The sequence below is a fragment of the Phoxinus phoxinus genome, assembly GCF_949152265.1.
Source record: "Phoxinus phoxinus genome assembly, chromosome: 25".
Taxonomy (NCBI): Eukaryota; Metazoa; Chordata; class Actinopteri; order Cypriniformes; family Leuciscidae; genus Phoxinus; species Phoxinus phoxinus.
This window is the reverse complement of record NC_136900.1, coordinates 22,412,850-22,440,805: the sequence shown is the minus strand read 5'-3', so window position 1 is coordinate 22,440,805 and position 27,956 is coordinate 22,412,850. Positions and strand designations below refer to the sequence as shown.

General features: G+C 36.6%; 1 protein-coding gene across 2 annotated transcripts; it reads left to right on the top strand.

Annotated features, from left to right (window-relative positions):
• The first annotated feature begins 616 nt into the window (after positions 1-616).
• On the top strand, positions 617-14,218 carry kras (v-Ki-ras2 Kirsten rat sarcoma viral oncogene homolog). 2 transcript variants are annotated; one of them, XM_079604259.1, is made up of 6 exons: positions 617-1,035; positions 3,261-3,378; positions 4,402-4,580; positions 6,860-7,019; positions 10,508-10,632; positions 11,628-12,118. In XM_079604259.1, exons 2-5 carry the CDS (start codon positions 3,268-3,270, stop codon positions 10,625-10,627), a joined length of 570 nt encoding a protein of 189 aa, XP_079460385.1. In that variant the 5' UTR covers positions 617-1,035; positions 3,261-3,267; the 3' UTR covers positions 10,628-10,632; positions 11,628-12,118. The 2 variants fall into 2 exon arrangements, with proteins under 2 accessions (XP_079460385.1, XP_079460384.1); XM_079604258.1 differs by lacking the exon at positions 10,508-10,632 and having other exon boundaries at positions 11,628-14,218.
• The last annotated feature ends 13,738 nt before the right edge of the window (positions 14,219-27,956 follow it).

Below are 27,956 nucleotides of genomic sequence, written 5' to 3'. Positions count from 1 at the left end.
GTTTAAATACAGCTAAAACTACTTTACAAACAAACCCACAGATATACTGACCCCTTGTGTCTTTTTTAAAATTTATTTTTATTTTTTATTTCACCTAAAATATAAATTCCTGCTTTTTTCCAAAGTGTTGACGTTATTTATTTAAACACTTTGAAATATATGAATGTCTTCATTGTTCATAATGTTTTACTGGATTTTTTTATGTGTTGGCATAGGTTTTGTTTACTACTATTATGTCATTATATCGTATTGCTGTGAACTAAAACATTTCTTTGTAAGTTTTGCTCCTTGCATTTTTTTTCATTTTTTTTTTTTTCATTTTCAGTTAATCATTACATAAATACAATACGTGTTTTGTTGTTGGATTTCCCCCCATATTCTTATCTTTGAGTTTTGGTTTCCAATTGTGTGTATCAGTGGCCTATATTTTCATTATTAAAGTTACTGAAGAAGAAACAATTTATAGAGTGAAGTATCGAGTCAAACAATAAATAGGCGGGTAATTTGTATTATTCGATAATCATAGACGATTGGCTCTTGCACACCGTATGCAAATGACCTAATTGTGACTGACAAGTGGTACATCCAATAAGAATGCAGATACGCGCTGACGTACGCACGTACACGTTCCGGTTATATTTAGGGCCTATATAAGCACCAAGCCAGTCCATACCAATACTGCCCTAGAGCTTGTTGTCAAAAGCCGGTCATAGCCTAGTATCGAATATGTGGTAGCACATTCCCGTGTGCTGTTACACTAAAATTAAAGTGCATTTATTATCCGTCGTATAACCATATTTAGACTGGACTCGCCAGTGTTGATTATCGGCTAGTTATTGATCAAGCCCCACACAACATCTCACTGAAAAGGACACCGATCTGGATTATTTGTATCTACAGATGTTTCGTCTACTATAATGCAAGATGCATGCTGGTGCTCGGAAAAGGCTGCTCGACTGCTTAATACTTGTCCTTTTAACCGCCTCCACCTACTGAAAATAACCGTAAACAGCTGAAAATCGTTGATATTTTGGGGTAAGTGATGATTTAGCAGGACGCAACAGTGTGTCCGCCCATATTTGTGTAAAACAGCCTCCGAGCGCAGGCCATGTCGCCCAGAAAAAGCGTAATTGATCTGTTTTACGTGTGATATTGTTGGGTTTCAATCCTTGAAACACTGTGGCGGGGTTGTCCATGGATATATGAGGCTTTATACACGTTTTTTAAATGGATAATACCATTATGGCAAGGTCATGAAAAACGCTTGAGTCAATAGAGGCTTTTCAGACGCGGAACTTACTGCAAACCCAGATGTAAAAACAATAGAAAAACTGTTAACATATATGTTTACCGTGGCGATTAATTATATAAAAGTTAATGAGTGAATTGGTTCAATGTGAGTTATGTGTATATTTAACGTTATTTATTCCATTGTATTATTGTCATATCACGCCCAAGTGAAATTGGGGCCCTGCGATGGCGCTTAACTATACTTCTTAACACTGAACTTGTCTTAACTTGATTTAAAACTAAATCACTTTGTTTTGTTGGCATAAGTCCTTTTTAACCTGAAATGCTGCGTTTAAGATTTAACGGGTTCAGGTTCGTGTAGCCTGCTGTTGAATCTAACTTACTCGTCTTAAATTAAACAAACACGATTTAAAAAAAAAAAAAAGATTTAGTTAAGTTTTGTTTTTGTGCACCGTGTGTTAAAATATTGTGCAATAGTAATCCCCCTATTCACTATAAATTAAAGAGATTGCTACAGTGTCGAATTATGTCAAGTTGTGGTATTCTAATCGGTTTTATCGAGTTATAAATACGACAACAAATAAGTTGATGTAAAAAGCTTTGTAACATTTTAGATGGTAGCCTACTAGCATATAGATAAATAACTTAAAATTGTTATATTTGTGGACTCTACTATAGTGTAATGTCTATTGAATTTATTATGTTCACTGTAGATTAATCGGTTATGAGTTAAAGTAACGAAAAGTAGGTAATTCAAAATCGTGGTATAATATAATTAGTTGAATTTGTTTAACTGGTTTCTTTTAGTTGTATTAACAAAGTGACTCATTAAAGATGAGTCAGAGTAATATATAGGCAACTTCTATAGGCGTTAACAAATCTTATATCAATAATATGTAACTGAATCAACATTCGCAACAGAAAACAATTCTCTATAGTTTGCAATATTTTATATAGATACACATACATATACATATTATTTTATAATCTATTTGTTGTATTTTTAGAAGTAAATGCTTCAGCTTTAGGGTTGTTTACACAACACCGCTTTCGACTTTCTATGCGTTTTGGCCGTTCATTTACACAACCGCTTTGGGGGCCTGACAACGCAAACTTTTGAAAACTGGTTTCAAAGTGCACGTTTTTGAAAACGATGCCTTCATGTAAACAACATGGGCCCTGTCCCAAATGGCACCATGAAGTAAATACTCTTAGTCTTCCTACCAGTCTGCACTTTCGTGACGTAATGGCGCTTTGACTGTCGGGAAGAAGTGTGCTGTGGATGCGGGCTCAGCAAAAGTGCGCGTCGAGGGCGCATATCGGCCACAAAGGGGGGCGCTCGCAAGCACCCTCCTGAAACCTAAAATTACAAATGGGACACCCTACGGTCTAGTGGACTAAATGGACACGAGGCAGCCATTGCAAGTCCACACGATTGAAAGTGCATATGAAGTGTGCCATTTGGGACAGGGCAATAAAGGTGAATTTGTGACATTGGTGACGGGCGACATGCATATGTGTTTGCGGGGTGTTTCTTGTCAGTGACACTGCCAACTACTGTCCTGGCATGCATAATACAGCCTTTTTGAGTATTTTTTGCATATCCATGTGAATGGGGATTGCTTTGACAATGTTGTCGTCTGTTTTTAGTACATTGTTGTCGTGTAAACGTACCCATAGCTATTAATATAGTAAAACCGAAAGAGTGTATAGCTAATGCTTTAATAACAGCGTTTAAAGTCTCTCGTTATGTTGTCAGTTCAGTAGACCTGGCGTTTTAAGTGTAAATGAGATCTAAACCTTTAGTATTGCCTAACTGTATGATGTTGTAGTAGTTAAACGTAAAGGTTGTAGGTTCAAATCCTAAATGGCTTTATTAATGAACTCTCACTGTTGTGCCAAGAAATCTATACCAATAAAGACATTTTGGCAAAATAAACCAGTCATGTTTGGATCAATTCTTTATCGAACTGCTCATTGATTTTCACCACGTTGTTTTTCTGCTGCAGGTGAAGAATGACAGAATATAAGCTTGTGGTGGTGGGTGCTGGAGGCGTGGGCAAGAGCGCTCTCACCATCCAACTCATCCAGAACCACTTCGTGGATGAATATGACCCTACCATAGAGGTGAGCCATGGGTACCGCTGTCAGGACGCTTGCTTTCTACCGCCACACAAAGTACTGTTAAATGTTCAAGAGTGCTATCCGGTTATTCAGGTTTTAAAGAAGGTGGTTACAGCTGGAATGCCTTTTGTGTTTCTTCCTTTTCAGTTTTCTGGCATAGCGTCAATTTTAAACCTCTGGCCGAAAAGTGTAGTTTGTATGTTTTTTAAATGTTATTTTAGTTGTAATTTTGGAAATGTTTGTTTTGTAGATGCATATGTTACCCTGGACCACAAAACCAGTCAATTGCAATTTGCAATTGTGATTTATTGATCATCTGAAAAAGCTGAATAAATAAGCTTTCCATTGATGTATGGTTTGTTAGGATAGGACGATATTTGGCCGAGATACGACTATTGAAAATCTGGAATCTGAGCGTCCAAAAAAATCTAAATATTGAGAAAATCTCCTTTAAAGTTGTGCATTTGTTCACGATTGTGCTGCATTCACTCTCAAAAATACATGTTTTATATATTTACAGTAGGAAATTTACAAAATATCTTCATGGAACATGATCTTCATTTAATATCCTAATAATTTTTGGCATAAAATAAAAATCGAAAATTTTGACCCATACTATGTATTGTTGGCTATTGCCACAGATATACCCAATGTGACTGGTTTTGTGATCCAGGGTCACATTTTCTTTGGAATAATGAATGAACTGGTCAAAATAAGACCAGGTGCATGCATTTCGTTCACCTATTCACCCATTTTGCTAGAATTAATCAATACTAAAATTAACACTTTAAGGGGCCATTATACCATTTTTAACAAAAAAAACTCAACTTTTTATGCCTTTTGGCTGTTCAATTACATGACAACGACATTTAAACGGAGTTCAAAGAGAGACGTTGAGCTCGGGGTCTGTATGAGACTACTCTGAGACTAGAGTATTGTCATACGGTGATACATTGACATTACAGGACCATTAGAGTTTGGCTTTGTTACACTGCTCAACATGCTCGATGTTTGTCTCTTGTGCAGGACTCCTACAGGAAGCAGGTGGTGATTGACGGGGAGACGTGTCTTCTGGACATCTTGGACACTGCAGGTCAGGAGGAGTACAGTGCCATGAGGGACCAGTACATGAGGACAGGGGAGGGATTTCTTTGTGTCTTTGCCATCAATAACACCAAGTCCTTCGAGGACATTCACCACTACAGGTGAGCTAGAGTGCAGATTCAGGGGCCTCATTTATAAAACTGTGCGTAGGATCCTTACTAAAAGTGTACGTGCGCCCGAAAGCCAAAAATATTCAGATTTATAAAACCGTGCGTACGCCAGAACCTGCGCATAATTCACTTTATAAATCCCAGTCAGCGGAAGATTGTGCGCACATGCGTCTCCTCCCCGAAATAACCATATATGGAGCTTACAACGCCTAGTTTTACTATGCATATCCTCATCTGCATATCATTTGCATATGATTATTCATCCACGTGATAACATGTTTAACGGTACAAGACATAAGGAAAATATGAAATACGGATGTGCCGTCACATTACATTAATACAAATAGGCCTAATTTACCGGTAGTAGCCTATCCTTGCCTTGTTTTTGAATAAATAAATCAAATAGTGTACAATGCATTTCAGAGAAAGTTTTTCTCAATCTTTTCCACTGGCCAAATAGTATTTTTAATTGATTTATATTTGTAATGGAAACAGATAGACCTTGTTGTGCATTATATTTGCACAATCTGCTATTATCATGATAAGCATTATCTCTGTAGCCTAGTTAAAACATTAAAACACAGCATGCCAAATGAAAAGTTAAAAAGCATCGCATGCACAACAAATATGTATAGGCTATATATATTTTTAACTTTTCAGTAAATGTCATGAAGTTTAAGTGTTTAACTCCATTAATGAGCATATTTAATCTAAATGTGTATATAGTAAAACATATAAATCATTATTTTATTTAAACTGTTATTGTGAATGTGAACATGCACTGTAGCCTATTTATGATTAGGACTCATAATTAGGGTTGGGCATCGAGAACCGGTTCCAACTTGGAACCGTTTAAAAAATAACGATGCCATTGGAATCGTTTAGAAAAAAAAAATTCGATTCCGATCATCGGTTCCGCGCAAGTTTTGGTTTCCATAGTGGCCACCGTTTTTTTCGAAAGTGCTTGCTGCGCCCGCTTGTTCTGTTGCAGCCTTGGAGCACGGTAAGCGGCGCTCAAAAGTGTGGCTTATTTCATTTTTAAAAAGCCTGAGTCGGCACTCCACAGTGCAACACTTGACAAACTGCATGGTGTACAAATTAACAAGGAGTGTCCAGTGGCGTAACTTTGTTTTAAAAAGTGGGTGGGACAGGTGGGGTGGGGGTTGGTAATACAATGCTAAATCACATATATGTACAATAACATTAAGTCCAACAATCGATTTAAATAGTACATGGGGTTTAAGTTGTCGTTTAATGAGATGTAATACATGTTGTCAGTGCCAATAATTATTGTATGAATAAATGCATAAATCCGCTGCACTTATTTAACGTGTACCTTAATGGTCCAGTGGTAGAACTTTCGTCAAGCGTCTCAGATGTTCTGGGTTCTAAACCGCACTCGTATAGTTATTTTTTTCTCATCAAAACCGATTATGCTCTTCATCAGTGGTTGTATATCAAGCAGGGACACGTTTGTGTGCATTATATTTTGTGATTTGACCGGAACGAATAGAGAGTCTCCTCAACGAATTGAAGCGCGCGTCCGAGTGAAATCCGAGTCCGGTGTGCGCGAGCCAGAAGAGAAAACACTGTATCCGCGCCAATGATCGCACATTTCAGTGCTAGATCGTCTCTTATTTATCAAACGAACGACATGAATGCTCTGCTAGTTAACTGGAGATGTTTTATTTATATATGTATTGGAACATTCGGATCAAAATAAAATGACTCCGCCCCTCAAAGAATCGGAATCGAGAATCGAAAAGAACCGAAATCGAAAGGAAGAATCGGAATCGGAATCAGAATCGTTCAAATCAAAACGATGCCCAACCCTACTCATAATGAAGATTTACAGTTTTACTTCATCTGCCGTTAGATATGCGTCAGTTTCACTAACGGCCCAACGGCTTGGTGAGTGAAATTATATTTGTAGCTATTATCTTTCTGTAGATGTATAATTTTATTTTGATTTTCTGTCTAAAAGTGACCAAAAAGACATTTAACTCCAGCTCACCATCGGTGTCGCCAAACTGCTCTGTCTCCAAAATGTGCGTACGCATGGGTCAGAGTTTGCGTGGAGGTGCGCATATTTTCACGTCAAGTTTTTCTTTATAAATCCCACCTTTTGCGCAGGAACTGGCGTACGCATGTTTTCAGCCCGTTTTGTGCGTACGCACGCTTTATAAATGAGGCCCCAGGTCTGTAAGCACTAAAACGCCTCACAAAGTCAAATGAATGGTAGATGTGTGATATTCTGTGTGCTTTTGCAGAGAGCAGATAAAGCGAGTAAAGGACTCTGAGGACGTCCCAATGGTCCTGGTGGGGAATAAGTGTGATCTTCCTTCCCGCAGTGTGGACACCAAGCAGGCTCAGGATTTAGCACGTAGCTACGGCATTCCTTTCATAGAGACCTCAGCAAAAACAAGACAGGTATGGAAAACGGGGACGGACGTGTGTTGAATACAAGTGTGTTGGACAAATCGATGAAAATAATTTGGTAGTAAAATATAAGCTATTCGCATTCCCCAGTGCACAGCACAAATCATGAAAATGCATACAGTAGCTGTTACTGGCCACTTTGTTACAAATGCATTTCTATGGACGTATTGTTTTTTTTGTTTTTTTTTCTGGGTGACCCTCCTAAAAATGTCTTCATTTCAACTTTTTCGACAGTCAATATACTGCATTTCATTCACGTCATGCAACGTTGTCAATTTGCTAGGTTTTCTTTCAGCACCCCATAAATGTAATGCTTTCTCTGTTTAAAATCTGCATATGCGAATACGATTATGAGCTTGATCGCATCAGTTTGATTTAGAGCTGCACGATTCTGGATCAAATGAAAACAACAACAACAACAAAAATCTAATGGATACGATTCCACCACGATTCTGAATGGTCAACTAAACAAAATAACATGTAATTTACTAGAGCTTCTGACAAAATGTTAATTGCAGACTATTTAAAATGTTTAATCTGAAGACTTTTAAATGGTTCAATGACTCACTCACACATACTTGTTTCATTACTGTATAAATCACTTGAATGAGTGATTTAATGACAAAAAAAATATTGAACCATTACTTGTCGCCACAACAATGTAATCGATACAATCGTTTTTTTGTTTTTAAATTATGAAGGCCCAAGTTACTTTCAAAAAGATGATTTACTCCACTTCCATAGACCTCAATGTTTATGGAGCTAAACTTCTATCCCAGAACTTTTTTTTTTTTTTTAATGAATATTTGTAATCTAAATAATGACACTGTGTGGTTGGAAAGACTGTTTTTGAAGCAGTTTCATACCTACACAGGAGAACTGCTCTCTGGGTAACCGACAGCGGCAACACGGCTAACAATATTCTGGTGTGATTTGTCAAAGGTTTAATAGACGCCGGTGAATCGTTGACTTAGGAGATCATGATCTTTCAAAAATAATCGTGCAGCTCTTGTGTGATTAAAATATTGATTGCGTGAGGTAAAGTTAAATCGCAGTATTGCCTAAATCACGTTATAATTGCATTGAGGGTGCATGTAAACCTGGCCATTGCAAGACTTTTGTTTTTGACTGATTTAAAGCTGTTTAAAAAAAATATATTTTCTATAATCAATTTCCTCATCTTTTCTCCACCTCTACAACTTTTATGCTGATGCAACCAAGGCCACAATTAAAATGAACCTATAATCTGACAGTACAAAATGCTATTCAATCAAATTCTACGTCCTAAATCTATATTATTTTGCTTAGAAATGCATCATTATGGAAGTTAAATGAGTTTTGAAAGTTTGTCTTTAATATATTGTGGTGTCAAATGTGATTTGAAATCTCATTTATAAGCAAATCTATAATCGGTCGACAAAAAACAAATTGATTGAGTCTCCCTTTCAAGAACATGTCTGGGTCCCATTTCACATGCAATAAATAAATCTAATTTATTCCCTCTCAGCACATTTAATGTACTTTAATTCAAATAGATTTAGATGTAGGCCTATACTGTACATCATTGTAGCGTTTCTTGTACTACTACTTTTCTCTTTTTTTTTTCTTTTCTTTTTTTTCTTTTTTTTTGAGGTGACCTGGACTTTGTTTTGTTACATTCACACACCAGATTAAGGCATTTCGAATGTGTATAATTGTATGAAAGTTGTCCAGTGCGTGCTGTTGGTTACACTGGCTTCATGCATGAGTTTCTGACTAGCTTTATGAATGATTAATCGGGTGTACAACATCACAGAACACAACTGATCTGGCTCTGGGTTTGTGCCTGGTCTCTCTCGTGCATTTATTATCATTTGTCTGTGTTTGATTTCACCTTAAGATTAATGAATCCTTTAATGACTAAGAATGCAGATTGGATTGATTTGATCAAGGGTTCAATCACTATAAATCAGCTGGGGATATTAAACTGCTCTATCTGTCATGTTTAAGAACCAGGGCAGACGCTCTGTTCCTCGCTCTGCAGTGCTCGAATCACAACTCCTGGTGCTGGGGAACAATAAAGGCTTCTGAATTCATTTCTTTTCTCTGTTTCGAGCCACACATGCTACCCACTGGTACCACACTGCTGTCTTCAATACTCTGGCTGCAAGCTCAAATGGTGCATTTGTTTAATTTCAAATTACTTTAAATCTCTATTTTAAATCCAGTGGTGTTCAGGGACACAACTAAGGGTACGTTTACACGACAACAATGTACTTAAAACATACTAAAGTTTTTTTTTGTTTGTCTATTTATGAAGTTTCACGAGTCAAGTCATCTTCATTTATATAGTGCTTTTAACAATGTAGATTGTTTCAACGCAGCTTTACAGAGATAAACGTATAATTTAAGGTAATAGATTTTTTTTGGCTTTATAGCGGTTCTTGAATAAAGATATTTTCCAGCTAAAGTTTTGATTGATTCACTTCCGTCGGAATGATCATCAGTTATTAGATTAGAGGCCGCTAAGACGACACCGTTCTCTCTACACAGACTTTAAACACAAACCTGTGAGAAACGCTGATGGCGCTCACGTGCGCATCAAGAACTAATTCTATAGTTATGTGCGTTTGAATATATGTGCGCAGGTTTGTAATTCCCAACAAACCAAGCATTAACAAACTACTTGTCTGGCCTTAAATTTTAGACAGAATTTATCACTTCGGGGTAGAAACGCGAAACCAAAATTATCCCAACAACGCTTTATCTGTAGAGTGGTAAAGGGATCCTCCATAGGGAGAGGATAGTTGGCACTTTAGCACTGCGTTGTCATCGGGTCCAGGAGAAGGTTCTTCGTCAGATCTGGATCCGGCAGGCTGCGGGAAAACCTCGGGATAAACAAAGAGACTAAAATTAGCGTAGATGCCAATGTTGGTAAAACGATCCCAGTTCACACGGATCCGTGAGAACGACTAAACGTTATTATTCACATCAGGTCAGTAGATGGCGCTGTCACTTTGTAAAGAAAGAAACACGACCTGCTTATATAGACTGAACATGTAATACGCATGTCACAGTTTTCACAAATGTGCGTTTTTTTTTTTTTTTTTTAAATGGAGATGACTGTTTTGTTTTTAAAAGATTGCTTTTTCAGGACCCCAAAATGCTATTTTCATAACTGAACGGAAAAACGCATAGTGTTCCGGTTTTAGTTGAAAACTGTCGTGTAAACGTCCCCTAATTGAGAGACTCTTCTACAATAGTGCGAAGATGCTGCATGCCATCGAATAACCTGGCTTTTTTGTGTGTGGGAAGTTGATCTAAAAACATAACTATGCCAGATTCCCTTTAAATTTCCGGGTAAAAAAACCCACTATTAATTATACCAGCACTATGTGGGAAAACTTAGTTTCAGTGGATTCCTGAAACGCGCTGTCCCTTCTCAGTGATGATGGCTGTGCGTTCCTTAACACTGAAGGGAGTTGTGTTTTGCACTGCAGAGAGTGGAAGATGCCTTTTATAACCTGGTACGGGAGATCAGGCAATACCGGCTAAGAAAACACTGTAAAGAAGAAAAGACGACACAATGCATCAAGCTTAAAAAATGTGTTTTGATGTGAGAGGGGTAAGTTTGAAGCGCTGGCCATCTGCAGTCCAGGTGTTGGGTTCCACATCTGCTGTACACCTTTCACTTGTTCTTGGTGAATCTCACGAAAACGGTCAAAGAAATAGCAGCGTCATATTTTACCCCAAAATTATACCGTTTCATTGGGGAAAAGGCCATTTTTAAGGTATTTTGCCTGAAAATTAAAATTTATTTACTCTCACGTCGTTCAAAACCCGTAATTCTTTCGTTCATTTTCAAAATACAAATGTTTTTTTGTTTTTTTGTTTTAAATCTGGGAGATTTCTGTCCTTCCATTGATAGTCTATGCAACTACCACTTTGATGCTTCAAAACAGTTCATAAAGATATCGTAAACCTAATCCACATGAATTGAGCAGTTTAGTCACACATTTCTGAAGAGACTCGGCTTTTATTCACATTTATTGATTATAATTGTTGCACTGAATTTAATCAATTTGAATTAAATGCCTTTCCAGAATTGTTTACTTTTTATTTTTGTCCTGAATTTAATTAATGCAAATTAATACATTCCTAACAATTTTATCTATTTATTTGTAGTATTTTGTACTGAATCGAATTAAATTTTAAAATACAGGAGGAATTTGTATTGCACTGAATTTAATTTATGCTAATTATAATATTTATTTAAATGATCATTTGAGAGTAATGTGTGCTTGACTGATTATCATAAAAATGTCACAATGCAAAAAAAAAGAAAATGTATCTTTTGTTTGATTTTTGGGATGAAATATGACCGTTTCTTTGAGATTCACACTCTTATTTAAAACATCACTTCATTTCTCTTACTTATTTCCCTATTCTTTCAGGAAGGGTTTGATGAACGTGGTCTTTTTAACACTGATATGAGAACAGTTATTGTGTCTAATGTGTGGAATATGTCTTGCAAAAAGTTGGGCATAGATCTGTGAATCATCTTTGCTGTAATTCTGTACATAATCACCTGAAGTTCTTGTTTTCCCTTTTGTTTTGAAGGGTGTGGACGACGCGTTTTATACTTTAGTCCGAGAAATCCGGAAACACAAGGAGAAGATGAGCAAAGAGGGCAAGAAGAAAAAGAAGAAATCCAAAACAAAATGTGTATTGATGTGAAACAAGCCTTTCCTGTCGTCATCATAGACTCAAAAAGAAAGAAAAAAACAAGTTCCACAACTGCATTTTGTACATTACACTAAATTATTAGCCTCTCCAGATTACAGAATGGATCCATATTCTACTTGCTTTCTTAAATGAAATAAGCTTTACTTCTCGTTCGGTGCCAGTTGCCCCAAAAGTGTTGGTCCCTTGACGCCTGGTATGGCTTATTTTATCGGGTGGGCTGTCAGAACTGGTTTTTATTTTGCAGTTGGTTTTTCTAGAGTAGTTTTATAAAGGTGTGGATTTAAAAGCACTCTTTTTGGTGTGCTATACGAGAACTAGCGGTTTAGACGGGAACTTTGCATGCGAGTCGCTTGATTTTACAGGAACTGAAACTTTAAGGAATTATTTTTGAGGACCAACACTTCCTGGGTGGTGTTTTGATACATTATCACTGTGTATGACCCTGCCTTTGGATGTCCCAGACTTCCAAAAAAAAAACACACCTGCATGTGAACTTCCATTGTAGTCGGATTAACGCCCTCTCTAAAGCCATGGTAATGTGTATATGGTGAAATCTTAACCACGTTAACCTTATTTCCCTGTTTGCATGCTGTGTTCTGTTCTTTAAACTTCCAGGGAACGGTAATGCGTCGAATACTGTATAATAACCACTGTTGTGTAGAGAGGATTTTCTCAGCTGGTCCGAACTGGCCATTATTAATTTTTCAAATATTTTCCATTCTTTTTTTCTTTAAATTAAATGAATGAAATGACCTCAGTTGGTTTAGATACCATGCGGTGAAAGCAACTCAATCTAAAATCTATGATACTTTCTCATTTTGGTGCACAGGATTGTGTTAAGGGATGATGTAAAGTAACAAAAAAATGGTGATTAGGCTCTAGATGCAAAAACATGTAAGAAGAAAGAAATTGCAGCAAAATAAGACTAAGACAAAATAAGACAAAATAAGAAAATAAGAATGAAATGGTTAATTACACTTTATCGATCACTACAGAAATGCAAAAGCTGCAGTTGACCAATCAGAATCAAGTATTCCAGAGAGTGTGTAATAACGATTCGAAACTCTTTTCTGTAAAGATCTACACTAGTGAAAGCCTCACTTCTGCATTCAGAGGATGATTTATATGACGTATGAATATTTCCCTCTTGTGCCCAGCCAAACTGCGCCTTAGAAGTCTGAATCATTACTTTGAACTGTTTTTTTGCTAATGGGGCGTTTACACGACACACTTTATGCGTTTCGGACAACGACCGTGGCGGTTTGGGAACAAGTGTTTGAAAGCGATACCGCTATAGTCTCCGTGGAAACTACAAAAACGCACATTTGTAAAATCGGTGACGTCATTCGCATGCGTATTACGTGTTCAGTCTGTAAGTGTGGTTTGTCTTTACAGAGTGGCATCGCCATCTACTGGTCTGGCATGAATAATACAGCGTTTTTAGTCGTATTCGCGGATCCCTGTGAATTGGGAACTTTTCTGCCTGTGAGGACAAACTTTTCTCAGTTTGTAGTGCGCTGTCGTGTAAACGCACCCTAATTCGAGATTGGCGAACATCACTATTAGTTATTCTGATGCAAATGTATGTGGAAAAATGATTCAAACAAATGCCTTGTTGGTTTCTGCTGCCATCAACCATCATTACTCAGTTGGTTCTTCAAGCCCAGTTATAATTGATTCAAAGCTTTCCATTTCATAGAGGCAGTCGTGGTCCAGTATACCATGGTAAAAAATGTGGTTCTAGCTAGGAGGGCAAATTTCCAGCCATCACTCAAACCAAAGAGAGTGATATAAAGACTTCTTTTGTGTGGCAATACTTGTGATGTCTTTTATAGGAGATTTACAACACACAAGCAGAATATTGCTTTAAAACCTTTTACCATGCGTCCTTAACCGTCACTAGTTTTGCTTTTCTGATAATTTGACTATGACTAATACCGAGAAATCGAAATGCTCAGTAAATCAGGATGTCCGCTCTTATGCAAAGTTAAAAGGCTTTTAAGTGATTTCTGTTCCCTTTAAGTCGTTGGTTTAATAGCAGCCTGTAAACGCAAGTAGCGAAGTTATTAGATATGTTTTGAATCATTTCTGAAATGTTCTCTGTCTGTTTGTGTGCCAATTGCAAATGTTGATAAAATGGTTCATGTATATACTGTATGGACCTTGTTTTAACAGCCTTTGTACGGTTGTGATAAAGATGAATATTTTGTAAATTGTGCTTTTTTTTTTTTTTTGGTTTAATGAATTGAATGACGCTTAATTGTAATTAAGGGTCACGTGTTAACGTGTGAGAAAGTGCCGGTCTAAGGTCATCTTCTGCCTCTCCTGTTTCGGTGAATGATTGTTAGGAAGGAAAAAGCTGTTGTTAGATCAGCTCAGTTTTATAAATACAAACCCAATCTTGTTTTCCCCCATTAATCTTACCAGTCTTATTTAATGTAATTAAAAGAAGTACATCAAACCCACAGGAGAGTCTCTGTGTTGTTTTTTTTTTTTTATATATATATATATATATAATTAATGCTTTGTAAAATGATATAGAATACTGTTATGCTAATAGTCTGAAATGGATTTAAAAGTTAATTTTGCTGTTTAACGGGTTTTCTTTTTCTTGCCAAATCTCATAAAACCTCATTTAAACATGTCCAAATAATATTTCACCACCAAATTAAATTGTTTAACAATTTTGGTTACACTTTATTTTGAGGTGACAGTACTTAAGCCTAATAAACACAATGTAACTTGAGTACTTACTATAGAGTTACGGTCAGGGTTTGGTTTAGTGTTAGTTACTTGTAATTATGCATAATTTACTTTTATTACTGGTCAGTACATGTAGTAACGTGTAAATCTTAAAGTCGTACCGCAATTTTTTTTCTGCATTATAACATTTTCTTGCCAATTCACTTTTTTTTCCCTTTTACCCGTATTCTCAGTACAGTTTTGGATTTAATTTTTTTAAATAAGCCTCTTATGCTCTCCAGATCGGCATTTAATTTATCAAAAAATACAGTAAAAATGTTAATATTGTGAAATATTATTACAATTTAAAATAACAGCTTTCTATTTGAATATATTTTAAAGTGCAATTTATTTCTGTGATCAAAGCTGTATTTTCAGCACCATTCCTCCAGTCTTCAGTGTCACATGATCCTTCAGAAATCAATCTTTGACCAATTTATTGCATGCTTGATGAGTAAAAGTATTAATTTCTTTCAAAAATGTAACTGATGCTAAACCTTTGAACAGTAGTGTGTATATTTCGTATGTTTATTTGATCTGTGTGTATGTCTCTTCTGTGCCACACAGTGGCAGTGTTCTCTCATGCTGCGATATAATAGTTCCTCAGAAGCTTCTTCTGTAATGTCATCCTAACAGAATTAAAATTACAGGCACTCTCAATAACTCCCTGATTTAATCCAGGGCACGATATCATTCCTTCGGCGTAATTACATTCACCACGTGAAATTAAATATCGAGCTTGCCGTGGATTTGAAACCTACCTTTGTCTCTGGTGCCAAGATGAATAGGTTGTTCCATATTAGTTTAGCTGCCGGCGAAAAGGACACGTTTCATAGGATAAGCCATTAATAATGCAATTTTTAAATGTGATTACAGAGCTCGGATGTCATCTCTGGTGTCTTGGACGCAGTTTTACTAGGAATACCAAAATATACATGAATGTGCAGAAAACTTCGAGAAATCTCAATAAAACTGCATAGCTGGACCCTAAATTAATTTAGTTTTTTAAAATGTCACTTCAGTTAAAGTCAAGGTTCACCAATTAATGACCTTTTTTTAATTTATGATTAATAGATAATGATTTTTGGCAACGCTTTACTACTAGGTTTCATTTGTTAACATTAGATTTTTTTCATCTAATGGACTTTATTGTAAATGAGACTTTATTTATAAAGTGTTTCTGAATTGTTTGGTCCTTGGAATATTCCATTTGCATGTCAGGTTCTGTTATTTTTAATTCAGATATTTGAATGATTTTACTTATTAGTATGGAATTCCATTTCTGTCATATGAGAAAAAAACAAAGTTATAGTTAAAAGCTATAAACAAAGTTATAATTCTGACATAAAAATCAAGATTATGACATACTGTCATAATTATGAGACAGTTATTGACATAAAAAGTTGAAATTATGAGAATAATTATACACTTTTCATGACATTGTGACATTACAAAATGGACTTTTATCTCAGCTCTGACCTAATGTCATAATTCTGACTTTTTATATAATAATTGTAATTTTTTATCTCATAATTATGACTAATGTCATATTTATTTTGTCATAATGTTGACTATTTATCTTATAATTATTACTTAGTATGTCATATTTATTTTTTCATCATTTGGACTTTTAATCTCATGATTATGATTTAGTTTGCCATTGATCTTGTCGTCATTTTGACTTTTAATCTTATAATTATTACTTAGTATGTCATATTTATTTTGTCATCATTTTGACTTTTAATCTTATATTTATGACTTAGTATGTCATTGATTTTGTCATAATTTTGACTTTTAATCTCATAAGCATGACTTGGTATCTCATAATCATGTCATAATTGTGAACAAAAAGGCCATTGACGGATGGAATGATGTCATCCTGCTGACTGACAACACAAGCACTCACAGCTGATGAAATCTTTTTTTTTTTAAGAGCAAAACTTTTAGCGAAAAGCGTTACAAATTGTATTGGCATTGGATTTGCCAAAAGTAAAGACACACAGGGATGGTATATTAGTGTCTGTCCAAATGTTTTGGGGCCAAAATGGCAGAGCCCAAGTATATGATTCAGTCCCCAGCTAAATGTCGATCGTCCCTCCCCTTCAACTCTGAACTAATCCTGTCCTAACTCTTGAAAAATGTGTGTGTGACCGCAGTTGTTCATTTTACATCCTTGTCTTGTAGTGGACAAGCAGGTCACCTTAATACTCAATCACTGTCTTCTGGCTCTCAGGGTCCCCGAGACGTTTTTGAACCAAGGACCACTTTGTTTTCAGTCAGTCCCAAACTCTCTCCGAAACCCAATTTATGTTTGTTAAGGAAAGAATACATCTTGTTAACCTTTAATATAGGAACAACGGTGGCACCACCACTCTAGCAAAGAGCACAAATAGTGAGAGAAAATGGGAGACTCCATTAAATTATGCAGAAACGGGCTATTTCTACACTGTATCGTAGACTTGAGCCCCTGACAGGAGAGAGTGGAGAGGAAAATACTTGCAAAAGCAGTCGCTGTAAATCCTCCTCTTGATTCTCCTGGGTGCACCTTAGGCCAGTTTCTGTCAGTCAAACCTCCTCCACGGCTGTAATCTCTGGCCAACAACGAGAGGCCTGTGTGTCTGATAAAACTGCTGAAACTGAGAGATCCTCGTTCTCACTACCTGAGAGGACAGTGAAATGGTGGATGTTCAAAAGTTGACAGATTCATAACTCCCCAACACATATCTGTAACCACCACACTCCCAAACTGGGACAAAGATATCTGTTAACGTTGCGAAATGTTCCTGGATACAAAGTGAATTTTGAACAGTCTCTTCAGAAGTCGATACCTTCTTGCATTGTTGAGTAGACAGTAATGAGTCCAGTAAGGAGATAGTAAGGACCGAAAATAATGCAAAATCAAACACACACACTCACACAAACAAGTTGCATGGGGACTTCCCATATAGACGTATTATACTGTACAAACTATATTCTGTCCCCTAACCCTACCCATTACAGAAAACTTTCTGTATTTACATACGTCCAAAAAATAACAATCTGTAAAATGTAGACGCTATTTTCTTAATGGGGACCAAATAAATGTCTCCACAAGGTCAAAAATGACTGCCGCCTACTATGTTTGTGGACACGGACACACACACACACACACACACACACACACACACACACACACACACACACACACACACACACACACACACACACACACACAGGCTACTGCATAAATATATACCGCTAGTAAAGACATATTTATTTTATTATATTTCTAGCATGTTATATGTTTTTAGCAACAGTTCTTCTAACCCTAACTGATGGAGTGTGTAGCTTTTCATTTCAACCGTGTAGGAAGACACATCATGGCCATATTCCAGCATGGCAATGTCAAGATTCGTCAGGCTCAAATTGTGAAAGAATGGTTGGGAGGATCATGAAGAATCATTTTCACACGAATTGACACCTCTGAGTCCAGACCTTAAATTCATTGACCGTCTGTGGGTTGTGCTGGAGGAGACTTTACAGAGTGCTGGACGCTTGCATTCTATCACAACTGAAATATCATCACAACATTTATTTCCATCAATAGGTGCATACATATTTTTTGGCCTATTATTAGTGAGCATAAGTACACTGTAAAAAATTATTGTTGGTTCCTGGTTGCCTTAAAATTTTTAGTTCATTGACATTAAAACATTGAGTTAATGCAATGAAGGAGATTGGTTTAATCAATAGAAACTCAAAATATTATGTTATCTGAACTACATTAATTATCTAAGTTGATTTGACAAAAGATAAAAAAGTTTTGATTACAAATAATGAAAATATTTTTTTACAGTGTATATATAGTCAGTGCAAAGCCAGTCCTTTGGCACCAGTGGCTTTTAATTCAGTTCCCATCATTGAAGGCATGTCTCTGAGTTTAATGTATTGTGACAATGTTTCCAGAGGCAAAAAAGTATTGACAAAGTGGGTGTTCTCGAGGGGACGTATGGAAGGTAGAACAAAAATATACTAGTAGTTTAGCTGTTAAACAACTAGAAGAGTAGAGGAGCAGAGTTGTGGATGAGGAAGAGCATACATTTCATCACAGAGCATAAAGCAGCGGGACAGGGCAGTCATCAGAACAGATAAACACCAGAGGTGGACACAAGTCCATTACTTGAGCAAACGTATAGACCTCTGCTGATTCGTATTAATCCAGCATTACTGGTCGGCAGCACAAGGTTTGTTTTGCATGCTGGTTCCCAGCATGGGATGCTGCTGCTGGTTTGCTGGTCCCCAACATGAGAAGCGGGTGTACTGGTGGACCAGCATAAGGTATGGTTTGCGCGCTGGGATGCTGCTAAGAATATAGTTCCCACTATACGGTTAGAAGATGGCTGTGTCTCATGTGACCTTGTTATTTGTACACGCTGTGACTACACAAATCACACCATGTAAATAGGAAAATGTAGGCGTTATTTTGTCCCTTATTGGGGGCAGTATGCTAGCTGGAGCCGTTTACCTCCAGTCTTTGTGCTAAGCTAGGCTAGCGGTGGGTGTGTCAGACAGAGTTACGGCACGCACGGAGATGAAAAGGGTGTGTATGGACTTATCTAACTCTGGGGGATACGGTGAATAAGAAGTCCAAAAAAGTCGGCGTGTTCCTTTAAGAGCAAATTCCTGTTCAATTGAATTTTTTTAATATTTTTCTTTTTCATTTCCGGAGTTGTTTTTAGCACTAAGGTATCATTACTGATGCAAAGTATTTTGTTATGTAATTAATGCAATTTATATTTTGGAGAATGAGAATCATGGGATGATCTCCTTATAAAACAGCTAAAAATTAGTAGTGCGTTTGTGTCATGCTTTATCATTCTATACATAGGCTACAGTATCCTGAACAAATGCATACAAACTAAACTGTGCCGTCATACATTTTTAGCTTTAAAATGTTTCCGTCATGATTCTGCAATTGAATTGACACGCCCGCTTCCCGCCAATCACCATTCACCATTCACCATACTCAATGCACGAGGCAGCCGCCAGAGAAAATTATACACACACACACACACACACACAAGCACCTTCGTGTTCATAACAGGTTTAATTTTCCATAAATAATGTATATTACGGTGAACGAGTTCGTGAAAAGTATAGTTTTACAGAGAGAGAGAAAAAAAATCTAGTTTTGGTAAGTTGAAACGCAAGACAAACTAAGGTGAACCGCTAGTAGCCTACGAACTGTTTAGGTCTATTAATGCGACTTTACATGCATTTTACGTTGTTAATTCTTATGGTATGTTTATAATTTAATACGCTTATTTTGTGGACATATGTTGTGGATTAAGGAGAGTATAGCTAAGTTGTTGTTGCCTTTCATTCTGAAGAAGAGAAAAGAAGAGAATATTTGTGCATGTAGAAATAAAAATGACTGGATATAACTTTGAGAAATCGGTACTGAGAGTGTGATACCTGTATAATCAGCATTTCTGTTCATGTTATTGCCTGGTAAGATCCTGACCCGAGCAGCCTCTGTCTTATGAATGCAGGTCAGGTTTTATGGTAACCCCATCCATTTTGAGAAGAAGTTATTCAGTTCACGGATGTTTTATTGATGTCGAGCCACCCAACTAAGCCTGAAGATGCTTCACATAGAGCAAAGAAGATTCATAGCTCTGGAATAACACCTGGATCTCAAAACCTGTGGTAAGGTAGGACTTTATCATCCTCACATTATGCAACATTTACTGCTGGTAAAGTGGATTTGAACTCTCTTATTGCTTGTCTTGACAGATAGCTCTTGTGAAAAAGATTGCAAATAAGCATTGGGTTTTTTCTTTTCCTTCTATTTCTACAAGGCTTTAGCCTTGAGAGAGGGCGGAGAGATCACCATTAGTTGATGGATTTTGAGCATTGTTTGAGTATTGCATATTGAGTATGGTTTTGCTGCCTATATTAATACCTTTCAGATTTTTAAAGTCCTTTCACTTTTGCTGAATTGTCAATATTGCAAAAACTGTGGCGTTCAAGTCTTGACTGATTCACATTAAAAAATGTTGATTAATTTGTGTAACTGCAGTTGATATCACATTCACAATATCACTTTGTCATGTTCATTCATTTCTAATTGCTACAAAAGTTAAAATTAACTTTTGTGGTCAAGCAAATCTGATAAAACTGACAAATTGGGCAAAAGCTGAAAGGGGCGGCTGTCTAGCCAAAAATTGAATGTACATATTTAATATGTACATATTTAATAACCTTCATCAGTGCATGTGTGGATTGAATATAAGAACAGTCGGGGAGACTGGAGTTGGTTTGGAACCGGGTTAATTTCATGTTCATAATTGGATGCTGTCACAAAAATATGAATTTTTGCCCTCTTGATCCACACTTACTGATTCTATCATGACATAAGAAGATTAAAGTCTAGCTCGAGACAACTTTTCAAATTTGCAATGTCAAAACAAAAATGAACCCCCTCGGCTAAAAATCTTAGATAATGTGTGATAAATATGACAGAGTTTGTTGGAGATAGGAACCAGTGATAAGTGTGTGTCTGACATTTATAAATGATGTCTACCGGTAGTATAAGACTATTCACATTAGCACAATATTCACTTTTTAAAAAATTATTGTGGATGATGTGGTGAGAAATTCAACTGGAGGACCAAAAAATATCTGAAGTGCTATTTAATTGGCTATTTAATGGAAGAAGTGCTAAAGCATTATAAATAGCCTATTCGTTATCTTGTATAAAAAAAAGAAGAAAAAAAAAGATATATTTGTATATATATATATATATATATATTTGTATAATGTTTTTACTGTAATTTAATAAACATTTAATCTTTTTCCATTTGCTTTCCTTTTAAAATAAACAATTTGTACACTGCAAATGACAAAAAAGCTCCTTAAAAGTCCAGATGCATTTATTTTTGTATTATTTACATACTATTACTAATATTTATGCTAATATTTTTATTTATTTATCTATCAGTTTTCATTTTAGGTTTAGTAATATTGTTGTTTTTTTGTTTCTTTTATAATTTTCATTTTTTTTTTTTTTTGTAAATATTTAGCTTTAATCCTTTTTTTTATTTCAGTTTTAGTCATTTTGATACTTAAGCTTCAACTTATATTTTATATCAGTTAGTTACCAAGCAATATTTCTAATTGTCACTTAAAACATTTTAAGTTAAAGTTTAGGTAACACTTTACAATAAGGTTTCATTACTACTAACATGATCTACGAATGAACTGCACTTCTACAGCATTAATTTTTGTTCATGTTAATTTCAACATTTACTAATACATTATTAAAATCAAATGTTGTATTTGTTTACATTAGTTAATGCACTGTGAACTAACATGAACAAACAATGAAAAGCTGTTAACAAAGATGAACAAATACAGAAACGTATGTATTGCTCATGGTTAGTTCATGTTAATTAATATACTATCTAATGTTAACAAATGTAAAATTCTTGTAAAGTGTTGCCAAAGTTTTTTTTAAATATATACATGCATGTGTGTGTATATATACACAAAATAATGATACACAATACACACATATATTATGTTAACACAAACTTTTATTTTGGATTTGATTAATCGCGATTAATCGTTTACAGCCCTAATTAGTCATATGGACCACTTTTATTGTGCTTTTTTGATAACATTTGTATAGTTAGCCCTAGTCAAAATGACCTTTCATTGTATGTAAAAGTGCACTGTTCGCACTCTAGCAAACATTTCCTTTTATGTTCCACAGAAGAAAGAAGAAAATCACACTTGCTTGGAAAACTGTGAGGGTGAATAAACGATGAACCATTTATTTACGTGTTCATTTGCACTTTGTTGGGTTGTCATAATGTTCGTTCCACCAGAGAAGAATGAAAATTGTGCCAGCCAATTCCAGTCTCCCCTACAGATATTGCCTTTAAAAATACAGCACTGCTTTCCCCCGTGTTTGCCGTTTGTTTAGAGTAGTCAATCATGACTAATGTCAAAAACACTTCAAAACAGCACCAACATAACTATAAGTCCCATCACCCTCCTTTCACTCAGACCAGAATGATGATTGTCTGGTTGTTGGTGTCTTCTCTTTTAAACCTCATTGTTTTGTATGATAGTTCTGCTCTGCTGCTTTGTGGAAGTCATGACAAGTGTGCGTTTCGTTGTATTTGTGCGCCCGAGGGGGGCAGGGCTGGCCTCTGCATGTTTCTCTCGCTCCGTACAGCCTCAGATGGGTGATTCATACTGGTTCCTGGCTGGTAACAGGAGGGACATCCAGCTCTTTATTACCCTCATCCGTCACCATCAGTTCATCAATCCAAAGACCGGCGACTCTGACCGGTGGCTGTTCGTCCTCAGTCCCTCGTCGCCTCTTTCTGCGATGAATGGGGAAATTTATGCTGCCTTAGATGCACACAAACATGGAGGCAGAGGCCAGTCGGTCTCAAGACTGTGTCAGGGATGAGGTCCCTCGAGATTTCAGTGAAGATGCTGGCCGTTTCTTGCTCTCCAGTTTCCAATGTCCTTATTTCCTTCATCGTCAATTCGTTATCTTTTGGTTTAGTTTTAGAAGTATAACTGTTGCCAAATATTGCAAACTTGAGTCATTTTGTACACCACCGTTTAGGAGTTTAGTGTCTGTCAGTAAGGTGTTTTTTATTACAGAAAGTAATCGTGATATTAAAATGTGACGAGATTTCTCTTCGAGGTGAAAAGCTATCTCGCGATATCGCCATGACGGAGCGTGAGGGTGAAATTAGCATAGAATAGCCACCGCTATGCTCACATGCACTGGTTTTTTTCCAGTTGGATAACGGTTGTTTCAGTTGTAAACTATTGTAACCGCTAGCTGCAGTCTTTCAGTTGAGTGTTTTCTGTTAGATCGGTGTCGTGTTAGCGCCCCCCAAGTTAATAACTAATGACCTTTGCAACGGAAGTAAATCAATCAATCAAAACTAACTTTAGCTGGACAATAACTTTATTCTAGAGCTGTAAAGCCAAAACAATCTCTGTTACTGTAATTTTCTTATTATCACTGTAAAGCTGCTTTGAAACATTGTTAAAAGCGCTATATAAATGAAGGTGACTTGACTTAAATTAACACGTAATTACATTAAAGATGATTGTGAATAATACATGTAGGGTCAGTGAAAATGTATGTATAAACTGAGCTATCAGACTAATTGGGTATCTGTATGCTAAGCTAGTAGCTAACTAATACAGACATTACAGAGTTTGTTCACCCAAAAATGAAATTTCTGTCATTAATTACTCACCCTCATGTCTTTCCAAACCCGTACGTTTGTTTATCTTCGGAAGAAAAATTAAGATTCCAGACAAATCCAGAAAGCTCTCAGATTTCATAATTTGTGTTATGTGGATGAACGAAGGTCTTATGGGTTTGGAACGACATGAGGGTGAGTAATTAATGACAGAAGTTTCATTTTTGGGTGAACTATCCTTTTAATGGTCATTATAATAGTTCAGACAGTATTTATGATAACATGATTTTGTAGGAATTGTAATCAGAAGGTAAAGCGAGTACCTATTAAATGTAATTTGAGCCAATGGGATAGCTTTGAGTCCTAACAGAGACCTAATTTCGAGGGAGAACTTGATTTGTCACCCCACCAGTATAATTATATCATCTTCTGAGCTAAGTTTGCTCATGCTAATGCTAAAGATGCACCTTTGCGCTTCTCCACGTCACAGTTTATGTTCTGAGGTAACACTGGCATCTAGCAGTCAGGTTTAAACCGAAGACAAAGCCACTGGCACGAATCTTGGATGTCAACAAATAAATAAATAGCGATACATTGTTTTTGAGAATCGATATTTATGTGCATCAATATTTTCTTACACCCCTAACAAATACTGTAATTCATGATTTCAGATGTATTGTCAGTATAGTTTCTGAAACCACTGATGCAACTAATTATGCATTTGGTAAGACAAGAGCTAATAAGATGAATCAGCTGCAGTTACTGAGGTAAATACCTGAAGGACACCAAATCCTTGAGATAAATTAGTTCTTCACAAACATTTCCATCATCTTGTGGCATTCTTGTGACCTCGGCTAAGTGACTGGAATAATAATGCAAATATTGTTTCTATAAAACCAGTTCTGTGTTAGAGAATCCAACATACTTATTTGTTTTATTGTTTTCCTCCAGGTAAGTTTTAAGAAGTTCTGGTTTTCTCAAAATAATATGCACATTATTATAAATTGCATAGCCACAATGTTACGTTTTTGCAATGCAAAATTTTCCCCAATGCAGGATATGGTAATGAGTTCCCACTACAGGTACAGCCTCAAAAAAGGTTATTGGAAATATAAACATTTTATTTTAATGTGTAAATTGTGGATGGTGCTGCTGACTACTGCATAAATCCACATAAAAGTGTCACCTACAATGCATCAAGGACTTTGGCTCAATGTTCAAATTCAGACTTATTTTCAATCTCACCAGATAAAGCTCATCGCAGGCATTCATTTCAGAAAAAGATATGTTAAAGATCATGAAAACAATAGGCAAAAGTAAGCTGATTTAGTTTGTTTTGCCATTTTGAATGTTGTCCTGTAAAATGCCAACAGGCTACTTAAAATTCACATAGATCATTCATTTGTTTCTATTGCTCTCAACTGATTAACACAAGTGAACACAAATTAAAGAGGTAAAATGAGGATACAAATCACGGGACCTAAAGTTTCAATCATTAGCTTCTGAATTTGTAATTCATAAGCTCCTATAAATGGATGGATTCTGCCACAGTTTTGCCACTAATTGTTCATAAGGGGATCTATCCATGGAGACCACCGTGTAGCAGTGCACTAGACTGAATGTATAAATTAGTAGCTGCATCATGTTTACTCAACTGAAAGGCTAGTGGGGGCAGAGCCAGAGTGTGTATCCGCCAATGTTCCCTCATGAGGAAAAATTATGCTTTTAATACAAGTGACAGCGAGAGGAGAGTGTATTTGTGGGTACTGGTGGTTACCTTAGCGACAACACTGACTGCAAACACACGTATAGACTATTGCTCAACTGTGGTCTAAAAGGTTGTTTTTGGAAGAGCTATCAATTTAGTGTTCATTTAGTGCAATTAATTTTATATTTAAAAAGCAGGCTAAATTAACACATTTAACCATGAGCTGTGCACTATTACAGGTAGTTCGACTCACCAAAGCACACATACCGAGATCAGGCATCACGTTATGAGTAGAGCTGTTCACACAAGATGGGTTTTAACAGTTGGACTGTTTTATAAAGACACACGTCTTAATCATAGACTGTAAAAAAATATGGACGTAGTGTCCATGACGTCACCCGTAGGTTTCTGAAGAGCATATTTGAAGCCTAAAGTGGGCGGAGCCGGCCATCGCCTTCTTGGTCTCGCGTCACCACTCGTCACTCCCGGATAACAGAATATGGGCAAAAGGGCGGAGCTGAGGAGCCTGGCTATCTGAAACCACGCCCACCTAGCGCGACGTTATGGAGTTAGCTCCATTAGTGCATGTTCACAGAGGAAAAAAACTGGAATACAGCGCTGGTTGTTCTCTCGAACGATACTCGACGACAACGGCGGAATCCAAAGCCGCGGGCGAAGAAATGGGTGTATTAAATTATATGAAATCATCCCGAAAAAAAGCAAAAACACGGCAGAGATGGCAAGATCAGCGGCTGGAATTTGCTGAGGTGAAGTGACGGCTAACCCGCTAGCATTTACATCAGCGGGAATCCACCTGTCACTCAAAAGTGGACACACCCTTAATCTTGCAGAACTCTAAATATTAATCAACTAAACGGTTGAGTTATAAAAAAAATTCACCCCCCTCACAGTTGTTATGAAGGGCAAAATTAGTATTTGTATATTATATTTGGGGCTTTGCCTTGTCATAAGGCAAAGCTAAAAACAGGTTGCATTGATAGGCTACACGTTTTCCCATTACCATCAGTTACACTGTGATGAAGGTGAATTTCGTGTAAGATTCATAACATATACGGTGTTTGCATGTAAGAGCTTCCATGATGAAAGCACTGTTGACTCTGATGAGGACTAGACTAGAGAGACAAGTAACCTACCGCATCGTCTGCTCAAGGACAGCTCCTTGCCTTGTTTTTGCCTTGTTTGCCTTCGCTGACTGTATATGCAGTACTGGGAGTTTTGACTGCTCTTTCTCTGCCATAATTGTGATTCTTCCTAGCTTCCGTGCCTCTTCCCCTCCTCGAGTCAAACGGGCGCGCGCATGTGGGCAGTTCCTGTAGCGGCAGGGGTGGTAGCCATGGTAGCGAGGGAGAGTGACAGTCGCCCAGCCAATCATTTCATTCGTCCCGAATGGAAATAAGTAGCTGTGTTTATTGCAGCCCTGAGAGGACTACAGACACTCGATTTTTATACTCTCCTTTTCAGAGTGCTTACATTTTAATTATGTATTGGTATATAAAGACAGTTTAGACAAATTTGGGGAAAAGTTTTTTAGACAAATCCTGCCTACCCTGCCTTTAATGCAGGGAATGGTAATGGATTTTATTTCTCAAGTGTATTCCCACAGACTTCAACTACTATACTATGGGCAATTTATTGTATTTCACGTGTGTAGGGCTTTTGTGTGTTCGTACCCGTGTATGTGCACAGCAAATCTCTTCCTCATTCAAGTCATGTCACAGGCTAGACACTCCATTGTCAAACGATGCTTTCATCTGTTGGCTTCAAATATGGCTGTCATCCAGTCCAATTATACACAGAGAAATAGGTACCGTTACGCCTAAAGGATTGATTGAAGACGGAATAGAAAGGGAAGAAAGAAATGCCGACATTGATTCAAGGACACACACAGCTAAGAAAAATCAAGTGCTCTACAAAAGTCCTAATTTGTTTGGGAATTTAGGGCGTTTCTGCATTTCAGAGAGCCGATATGATGATCAATTGAAGGACTTTACTATGGCTAATTTCCAGAACCTTTAATGCAAGAAATCCACAGGCGTTACAGATGATAATAATAATATGCACTTGTGTAACTATGTTTGAAAGCAAATAGTGTGTAGTATGATAATGATTAATATGTTAATACTAGGGCTGGGTATCGATTCAGATGTTACATTTCGATTCGCAAGCTCTCAATTCGATTCGAGATTCGATTCTAAATTCAATTTTGATTCTCGATTCGACTCAATGAATATAGATTTAATACAAATCCTATATTTATAAAAAAAGAACAGTGAACATAAGTTTACAAGTGGTTAATTAATAAAAAGAAATTACCTGTATAGTAAACTTTTTTTATTTTAGGTACACTTGTACACTAAAGTACACTATTTAAGCAAAATGAGCTATTATGAAATATATTGTTATCAATGCAAACAGACGGGAATTAAAACTACTCGTTTTATGATAAGATTTTGGTCATATCACCCACTGGCCTGTACTAGCTATGTTTGAAACCGAATACTGTTCTGCCCT

Bases quoted from the DNA above. Each gene is read 5' to 3' on its own strand.
- kras (XM_079604259.1), top strand. From the start codon at position 3,268: ATGACAGAATATAAGCTTGTGGTGGTGGGTGCTGGAGGCGTGGGCAAG. The intron at 3,379-4,401 runs GTGAGCCATGGG...TCTCTTGTGCAG, and splicing joins AATATGACCCTACCATAGAG to GACTCCTACAGGAAGCAGGT. The intron at 7,020-10,507 runs GTATGGAAAACG...TTTGCACTGCAG, and splicing joins CCTCAGCAAAAACAAGACAG to AGAGTGGAAGATGCCTTTTA.